The sequence below is a fragment of the Babylonia areolata genome, chromosome 25 (genome assembly GCF_041734735.1).
Source record: "Babylonia areolata isolate BAREFJ2019XMU chromosome 25, ASM4173473v1, whole genome shotgun sequence".
Taxonomy (NCBI): Eukaryota; Metazoa; Mollusca; class Gastropoda; order Neogastropoda; family Buccinidae; genus Babylonia; species Babylonia areolata.
Window position 1 is genome coordinate 31557306 of NC_134900.1, and position 10064 is coordinate 31567369.

General features: G+C 38.4%; 1 protein-coding gene across 1 annotated transcript in view; it reads right to left on the reverse strand.

Annotated features, from left to right (window-relative positions):
- Positions 1 to 355: 355 nt before the first annotated feature.
- LOC143299402 (rab GDP dissociation inhibitor beta-like) overlaps positions 356 to 10064 on the reverse strand; it is a 15971-nt gene continuing 6262 nt past the window's right edge. The window contains exons 6-11 of the mRNA XM_076612583.1: positions 9376 to 9507; positions 8319 to 8493; positions 7165 to 7267; positions 5553 to 5697; positions 3762 to 3816; positions 356 to 2918 (exon numbers count right to left, since the gene is read on the reverse strand). Of these exons, the coding sequence (XP_076468698.1) occupies positions 2775 to 2918; positions 3762 to 3816; positions 5553 to 5697; positions 7165 to 7267; positions 8319 to 8493; positions 9376 to 9507 (754 nt within the window). The 3' untranslated portion in view covers positions 356 to 2774. The remainder of the gene's footprint in view (positions 2919 to 3761; positions 3817 to 5552; positions 5698 to 7164; positions 7268 to 8318; positions 8494 to 9375; positions 9508 to 10064) is intronic.

The window sequence follows — 10064 nt, forward strand, 5'->3', positions numbered from 1 at the left end:
TATCATCCTCATGACTTTGCATCTTAAGGGCTTTGCTCTTTAGCAGTGGAAGGTCAGCGGTTAACAGTGTTGTTTGTTGGTGTGACAGGGCAAGATGCAGTGGCAGGAAAAGCTGTGGTAAATTACAAGGGAGAAATCCGGATAGGTTTGTTTTCAGAAGGTGTTCTGGTCATTTTTGCTTTTGCTCATCTTCATGTCTCATTCAGCCAATCCTACCCATATTCATGTGTTGTGTGAAGGTGTGTGTGTGTGTGTGTGTGTGCGCGCGCAACAATACAGAAACCAAGTTTAAGGCTCTTTTTGTTGTCGTGAAATACACACGTAACCATACACAGACAAAAACCATGCACAGATGAACCTTTTTTTTGTTGTTTTATAATCAGTATTTGTTCTCAGCTTCATTTACCATATGATTGTAAGCTAGTGCAAAGGTGAATGAAAAAGAATGGTACCTTACATGCAGAACCACTGTTCATCAAAGAAATGCTGAAAAAGAGACAAGAAGACACAGAGAGGACACTCATGGAATGTCATCCCTACGGACTCATCCCTCCTTCCATAAATTAAACAAGACACCAAGGGATTCAGGCATCAGAAGCGTCCACAGTGAAATAAATCTCCAGATAATCATCTGAACACAGAATCTGTTTTGGCCATGTGCAAAATTAATTAAATACCAATAGCATAAGAGTTCTGAGAGACACTCTTGAGTTATGTATCTTTAAAAGTCCTTCTTTCACATCTATGGACAATATTGTAACAAAATAAAGCTTACTGTTTTTGGGTTGTTTTTTTTTCTTTCCTGTAATGTTGATGTTATAAAACCATTATCTTGAAAAATGATAAATAAATAAATAAACAATTAATAACAGTAAAGTTTACTGCTGTGAAGTCAAAGATTTCCTCATCAAAGTATTACCGATATCACCAACAGTAAAATAAAAACTTTTCCTTCAGAAAGAAAGAAAAAACCTGTCCAAGGTTTGGGTCAAAAAAAAAAAAAAGTTTCCAAGGTTTGTTCCTTCCAGGTCCCCTCCCTCCCCACCTTTGTGATTCCCTACTGACAGTTCTGATGCCTGAAATTAAATAAAATCATACATTAACAGACAAGTGCCTGTAATAAGGGAACTTCAAATGTTTTTAAACATTACATGCAAATCCCTCTGACTGAATGGGTTTTATTACATATGAACATACATGACATACTATTATCAGAACACTATACACATGGAGTCAGAATACAATGCCACAAGAATTGTCCACAATGCCGCTTTAACGCTATGAATCATGGTCACTGGTTTTTCAGGTTTCATAAACAGAGTGGTCTTTTCAGTGTTAATGTGGATGTTCACATACAGGTCCAACACTTTTAATCAATCTAATCCAACTATACATACTGATAGGTTGAAGGTAATGATGCAACTAATCATGCCTTTCACAATGCATTTCAGAGCTGAAGTCAATTAACACTCAATACAGTGTAGAACACTATTCTTTCAAAACATTTTCTATTAAAAAAACAAACAAACAAAAAAAGTCTGAACAGACCTAAATCAATCCTGCATAAAACAGTTTAACAGATATCATTCAATAATTATGTACACTTCAAAACAGTGCAAAACAATGACATCTCACACAGTCATGATTAATCTCACATATTCAGATAATTAGCAAATGAACATTCGGCCATGATTTACAGAAAATGTCACCTGAACAGAACAGTACTATCATTAACAGACTATCTGACTTCACTGCTTCTTGCTATTGCTGAGAACCAATGCTCCTGAACAGAAAGTTTACATGTCAGTCTTGATGGTCACCATTTCATTTCTCCTTTAAAACTTCAGCCCCCTACACAAAGAACAGCTCTAAAATCATTAATAAAACACCAATCAGTTCCAATATGTAATTTTTCATCATAACATGGAAGAAAACCTAACACTACTTAATTTCCATGTGTAGCATCAAATGGATCTACAGGAAAATGAGAGAGAACAGTCATGTGAAGTGTCAATGAATCAGTAAGAAAAGAAAAAAAAATTCAGGAATGCATTTCTTTAATAATTGTCCTGACTTTCAATGATCAAGAGAAACAGGGATGGGTTGGATACAAAAGTGAGCATCGCACTGTAATACCACTGTAAGAAAAAAAAAACAGAAATAATTCAGACAAAGCCTTTGAACATGTGGGGATATGGAGACATGATCACAATGGGGCTTAGAGAAACACAGAATCAACAGACCTGAAATCATATGTATAAAACGCGCTAAAAAAAGAAAAAGCCATGTATGACAAAAAAAAGACCATACGCCTCAATACATCTGCTACAAAATAGTACTAAGATGTGTAAAAGAAAAATATATATATAACCTTATTACTGACACAAATAAGACTACAAGTTTTTTGACGGGGTGGGGGAGCCTCATTCCCTGTGAAAGAGAATCAAATGATTAAAAACAAATCACCTTTTGCTTTTTATTCAAAGGAAATGTGGGAGGGAAATCATAACAAATAATTACATTAAAAAATGGTGATCTAAGTCCAATTCCAAATCAGGAAGAGATGGAAGCATCAGACAGAAAACCTAGGCATCTTGCAAGCCAGTAAACTAACACCTGAATGTCACATGCCATGCCAAGAAGAAGAAAAAAAAGCCCACTGAAACATGATGCTTAAAACAAATATATATATCAACCAAGAAAAAAAAAAAGCACACATGAACTGTCTGAATGGTTTGTGACAAGACTGGGAGGTGGTATCTCTCACTTCTGGTCTATGCTGCCTGCTGCTGCTCTTCCGTGTGCTTCACTTTGGAGAAGTCAAATTCCTCACCCATAATTCGCTTGTAGGTATGCAGCACATCATCACAAGTGGTCTCAAAATGAGTTGTCGCATCATACGACTTTGTGACGTAGATCTGTGATAGACAGAACAACCAAATTTCATGACAGACAGAAGAATGCAATGCATGACTACTATTGCTTCATGATGTACATAATATGCCAGAACAAAGATTGGAAGGAAAAAAAAAAAAAAGAGTTGAGCGAGGAAAAGACTTTCAAGCTTTATATCAATTAATCTACACAACAAATATTTTTTGTGTTACAAATAATTCTTGAAAGAAAAGGACTGTGATCCATATGAAGGGAAAATAAGACAGAAAAGAAATCTGCTTGTGAGATTTCTTTTCTGTTCATGGGCTGCAACTCGTTAGTTCATTCCTACCAAGACAGTCAAAAGACCTGCCAATACCCTAATCCTCTTCATGTTTACACACATTCAGAAGACATGCACATGAGTGAATGTGAAAGCTGCATCCTACAAACACAGAAAGAAAGTGAAGAATTCAAAGAGAAAGAGCAAGAAATGAACATAGATGCAGGTGTAAAGACAACTATGACGCTCCATCCCTGGACAGATCAACATCACCAGACATAGCCCCTGGTTGAAGAATGCAACTGTAGCCAGAGATGCCAACTTCCAAAGACAAATGATAGAAACATCTATGTGCAACTAGCTAACCAGCACAAAATGGCTAGAATTTACATTTTTGTAATCTTCTTCAATACAAATTCAGGTATTCCCTTTATATTTTCCTCAACACTACCCATAGGGTAAAACAAGAGATTAGATAATTTTGTAAAGACAAACAAAATGTACAAAGTATAAACAAAATGAGCAATGTGATGCATACCACCTTTTGCCTCCCATCCACAAAGTATCTAACCCCGTCCCTCTTTCTCCCCACCAGTACACTCACCTTGCTGTCAGTTTCCTCCACCACAGGCTCAAAGAGGTCAGACACAGAAACAAACCTGAAAATTTCAAACACTCAACTCAGTTGAAATCAAACAACAGATAAATGAGATTCAAATCTGACATCATCAGTATTCAGAAGAGGAGGCAAAGAAACAAAAGAGGCTTCTATAGAATTTAGGAAACAAACAAACAAACAAAGCACACACAAAATTAAAAGATGGAAGAAACCAGGCAAGGTTTCTAAGTAAGCAAGTGTGCACCTCTTTCCTGATTACTCACTACAACCTTCGTTCTTTCCCAGAAAGACACTATATTCTTTGTATTCTATTACTTAACACTTATCACTTTCACTATGGGAGTCATAAGTCCATGTGCTCATAACAAGTATTTGGGTCATGCGAACTTTCCATGCATACTTCCCCAGTGTTAAATGCAAATGGACATATTAACTTACTCTTTTGTACACACCATTATTCAGGTCTTGTTTAAAAACCTAAGTTTCAGTTTCAGTTTCTCAAAGAGGCATCACTGTGTTCAGACTAATCCACATACACTACATATATATTATGTTCCTATCAGAGTAGAATTCTCCTACAGAATTTTCCCAGACAAATCTTGTTGCCATGGGTTATTTTTCAGTGTGCTAAATGCATGCTGCACATGGGACCTTGGTTAATCATCTCATCTGAATGACTAGACGTTCAGTTTGATTTTCCAGTCTAACTTCGGAGAAAGGGTGAGACCAGGATTCAAACCCAGATGCTCAAAGACACTGCCTGGGTAGAGAAGCGTCTTAATCATTCTGCCACCTTTCTACATGAATCTTGATGAATAGACCCAGATCTATACAAACCTTTATATAAGAAACTGCCTTAGATGTAAGCCTAGGACAATAAAATGAGTGAATGGACATCATCTGTCAGAGCCCAAAAACGACCTTTCAGTGTTTTAACAAAACTAGTGGAGTGATGGCCTAGAGGTAACACATCTGCCTAAGAAGCGAGAGAATCTGAGCGCACTGGTTCGAATCACAGCTCAGTCGCCAATATTTTCTCCCCCTCCACTGGATCTTGAGTGGTGGTCTGGACGCTAGTCATTCGGATGAGACGATAAACCGAGGTCCCGAGTGCAGCAAGTATTTAACGCACGTAAAAGAACCCATGGCAACAAAAGTGTTATTCCTAGCAAAATTCTGCAGAAAAATCCATTTCAATAGGAAAACCAAATAAAATTACACGCAGGAAAAAATACAAAAAAAATGGGTGGCGCTGTAGTATAGCGATGTGCTCTCCCTGGGGAGAGCAGCCCAAATTTCACACAGAGAAATCTGTTGTGATAAAAAGAAATACAAATATTTCACAACGTAGATCCATATTACTTCCAAATTCATCCTGCACACGACTGGACAGGACTAAAGACTGGACATTTATCATATTTATAGTGCATACTCTCTGTCACAACAGATTTCTCTTTATGACATTTGGGCAGCTCTCCCCATGGACTTTGCATCAGTACAATGCACCACCATCTTTTTTCTTTGTTCTTTTCTGCCTGCAAATGGATATATCAGAAACCCTTTTGTGGATTCTTTTACGTGTGCAAAGTGCATGCTACACACTGGACCTCAGTTTATTGTCTCATCTGAATGACTAGCGTCCAGACCACCACAAAAAGTCTAGAAGAGGAGGGTGATAATGTTGTCGAGTGTGGGATTCAACCCCGTGTGTTACCACTAGGCCACCACTCCACATAATAGAAAAAGGCAGAGACAGACACATAGTGCTACACTCACTTCTGAATAATTGGGCCCAGGAGATTCAGTCCTGGCTCCAGTTCAGCCTCGGGGTTGGACGTCTCCACTGTGGTGCTGACAATGGCTAGGTAGTAGCCTTTGGCACATACTTGATGAGCGGACGACACCACACAAATGTAGATATCTGAAACAAACAAAAAAAACCCCAACATTTTCTGATCAATGCTTGATAGTATCTCAGCTGAATACAATGTCATTCTATCGTAATCATAATACCTGAGCTGAATACAGTCATTCAACCTTCATCATAACAAAAAACAAAAACAAAAAAAAAGACAAAAAACTGTCACTTATTCTTACATTATAACCTCTTCTTCTTCGTTTGTGGGCTGCAACTCCCACATTCACTTGTATACATACATGAATGGACTTTAACGTGCATGACAATATTTATCTTGCCATGTAGGCACCTATTCTCCATTTTCAGAGGTACATTATAACTCATAAGACAATTCTAATTGGTGTGTATCTATGTGTCAATCTGTGTGTGTGTGTGTGTGTGTGTGTGTGTGTGTGTGTGTGTGTGTGTGTCCTTCAGAGTGAGAGAGAAAAAGATGGAGACAAAGAGAGCCCAAATTGAATGACAGGAGCACAAAGGACCGAATGGGGTTAAGAAAGTATGAGGGGGAAAAGAGGAGGCAACAGAGATTAGAAGATGAGAGATCACGGGAATGCCCATCTACACTGGGAATCACTGAGTAAGAACAATTAGGTTATCTCCATGAGTGAAAACAAGTAAACAGTTAAATAGTGTGTTTCCTTGCACATCAGTGGAGAAAAAGAGAACGAGACTGAGAAAGAGGGAGAGCATTTTATGCCCAGCTGAAAACCTATGCTATGCACACAGGTGAAAGGAAATTTTCTTCCAAAAATTACGTTTAAGTAACATACTAACCATGACCCACTAGTGCAGACTCCGGCAGGGGTCTGATTCCTGTCCTGTGCAAACTACTACCTGCCTATGCAGAGAAAATGAAAGTAGCTATGGCCGATAACCTCCCGAAGTAGGTTACCTCCGCTGTGTATCCCTGACTAGCGCCCTCTTTTTACAGTAGCCATCTTGACTCCTGATCCTGTGCTCTTCATATGGCTAAGTTTTATCATATTTCACATGTGTAAATCAGGAAACAGCTGCTGTGTGCTTGAGGGATGAAGGTGTCCACCATGCAAGTTCTGCTGAAATGTACGGAAGCTGGAAGGATGTGACGGGGTCTTGTGGGGCAACCGCATGTCTGAAAGACAAGGTGCTTGCTTCCAAAGTGACAACAAAGTCATCCTCTGACTGGACATTTTTGTACAATGGGAAAGTTAGATCTGTGCATATGTGTTCACAGTCTCTCCTGTATCCACAAGCTGATCACAATATAAATAAAGAACTAAAGCTGACCAAAATGTAACTCTGTTCGCAGAAAAATGTTTTCATCTCATGCGTGCATGCTGTCAGCACATTTTTTGTAAAGTGGTTCTGCAATGGACATTTCTATTTATGGTCTATATGCCTGTTTTAATGACAGCGTTGTGTACTTAGATGTATGAAAACACAAACATATGAAGTGTATTCAGTCTCTCCCTTTTGGGGCCCAACACTAACCGTCTTTTCGGTTGACCTGTCCCTGGGGTACGATGATCTGAACAGACTCTGCATCCTTGGTGTTTGGCACTGGGTGGTTCATGATACAAATGGCCCGCACCACCTAGAATACAACATGTCCAGTTTCAGTTTTTCAAGGAGACATCACTGCCTTTGGACAAATCTGTATACACTACACCACATCTGCTTGGCAGATGCTGACCAACAGCAAAACCCAACATACTAGTCAGGCCTTGAGTGCATACATACATACTTGTGCACCTACCAGAGTGGATTTCTTCTGCAGAATTCTCCCAGAGGGCACCATTTATATAGCCATGGGGTTTTTTCAGTGCGCAAAGTGTGTGCTGCAAATGGGACCTCCGTTTATTGTCTTATCTGAATGGTTAGACACTCAGTTTGATTTTACAGTCAAAGCTGAGAGAAAGGGCAAGACCAGAATTCAATCCCCAGACTCTCAACGGACACTGTATTGGCAGATAAGTATCTTAACCATCATGCCACCTTCCTCCAGGAAGGTCCTGATCCATGAATCACACTCTTTCAAATCACTCTCAGTGTATCTATCATTCACCCATTCAGGACACTCAGGCTGCCCAGAAAAAAAATGTTTGAAAATAGGTAGTGCCACAAAAAGAACCACCGTGATTTCATTTTTAAACAGACTGGCCTCAAACATGGCTTGATGACAGGAGATAAATTATTCTTTTACTTTCGCCTGTTTCTTTTTGGTCACATAGGTTAAAATTAAAATCATCTGGCTCTTTGTTATGATCGCTGTTCATGAAAATTCCTTCAAACTAATAAAAACCTTTGACATTTTCAATGTAAAGTTCAAAGACTGCAAAAACTCTGATCAAACAAAGGATGGAAGACTGTAAAAGACCAGCACTCTGTCAAAACATGCATGTCAAAAACTGCTTTATCTAAATACCATGTTATCAAGGCAAAACAATACTATCATGTCCTCAAAACAAAACAAAAAAGCCATTTACCATTTTCTCTCAATACCATCTTATACCAAGCCAAAATCATACTGTCTGGAAACAATTGCAGTTCTACTTCGCTAATCCACTGATCAAGAAAACTGGTTTCATTCAGGACAAAATGTACAGTCATGAGCCTTTACTGAGCAGAAACCAACACCTACTCACCTGCCCCACTTTTTTGCATTTGTTAGGGGCGTAACTGGGGTCGCAGACCACGGCATCGCACTGTGCCATGGCCCCCTCTTTGTCCTTCACTCCAATCACCTTGCCTGAATCGTCAGTCACAATCTCACAATCTGGCTTGTCCAGCATGTACGTACCACCATAGATAGCGCTTAGCCTGAAGAAGGAGAGAAAAAACAACAAAACAATCTGAGCATTTTGACCTTCCTTTTTAAATCTAACAATGACACTCTCAAACAGTTTGTATCAATGACAATCAAAGTTCACAAAATGAAGAGAGCTTTGTAGCTTCCATGACTAATCTTTGTCTTCAATAAATTAACCTGTTCACTGCCAGAGAATTCTGTAAAAAGTGCCCCCCCGCCTTCCAGGGAATTTTAATGAATGAGGAGTAATAAATCATATAAAAATCATAGCACAAAATCTGTAAGAGATACGGGGAAAAAAGTGAATGAGTTTTTTTGTTAACGATAATGAATTAATATTCTAAAATTGGGCTTTTTTCCCAATTATTTTGATTGCAGATAACTATTCAGTCATTTCAAAGACACTTTTAATGCAATAAAAAAGTCTTTTTTCACCACAACAGAATGATATCCAAAATAAAAAGAAACAAAAACAGCTGGAAATGACATGATTCTTGTCTTTATACCAGCAGATGAAAATAAAACAAGTCGTAAGTTTATGATAAGATGTCATTGTAAAGATTTCCTCTTCTGCTTCATGTTTGATTTTTGTAAGACTAAGAGGGACACAAATATTTTAATATATTGTGAGTTTAGAAAATCAAAAACCAGAGAAAAAGAAGGAGAAAGAACTGGGAGGCAAGAAAGGAATGAGTATCATAATGGGCAGAACAAAAGAATTCTCTTCCACTGTTCCAGGCCAACATTTTTGGACTACCATTTGTTTTCATGCTAACCAATCCTCTTAACTGTTAGTTCACATGCAACAGACAGCACTGCTTTGCTAGGAGCTTAAACTGATATCTATATCAATACACACTGCAGCAAGGTCATGAATCAAACTACTGCCTTACCTGGCAAATCCCTGTGGCAATTCACCAAGTCCATAAAGAGGATACAGATACGGAGTCTTCCCATAGCGGCTCAAGGACTCAAAGTACAGTTTGCACCGAGATACCAGGCTCTTGCAGGGCTTCGATTTGTAACTGAAACATGAAGCCATTCATGTCACTTTCAAGTAAACATTAATGAAATGTTAGATGTACATCACTGGGAATAAGGCAAAGATTATCTGAAGTCATTCATGTCACTGTCAAGTAAACATTAATCAAATGTTAGATGTACATCACTGTATATAAGCCAAAGATTCTTTAACCCTTTAGCTGCCAGGAAAATAAGATATAAGTGAAATCTATTTGGCAGGGTTTTAAAAAAAGAAAGCAAAAAAAAAACTCTTCCATCCCTCTCATACGGTCATTTTATCCAGTTCTCATCAAAGCATTTTGGCTGAGTGCCAAAAATATCGCTCAGAGTGTGTCCTGCTAATAATTTGGTCACGTTTCTGTCATCTGCTACAGATGTACAGCTGGCATCACTCACTGATAAAGGTATCTTGGCTAGTCTCTTCATTGCTCCCTTTATTTCCTATCAAATCATCCAATAAAAGTTCATCACTGTCTTCTCCTTCACATTTACGCTTAAATTATTTGTGAACATCAGCGAAAGAAAGCAATCTTGTTGATTTGATGCACCATGGTTGCTC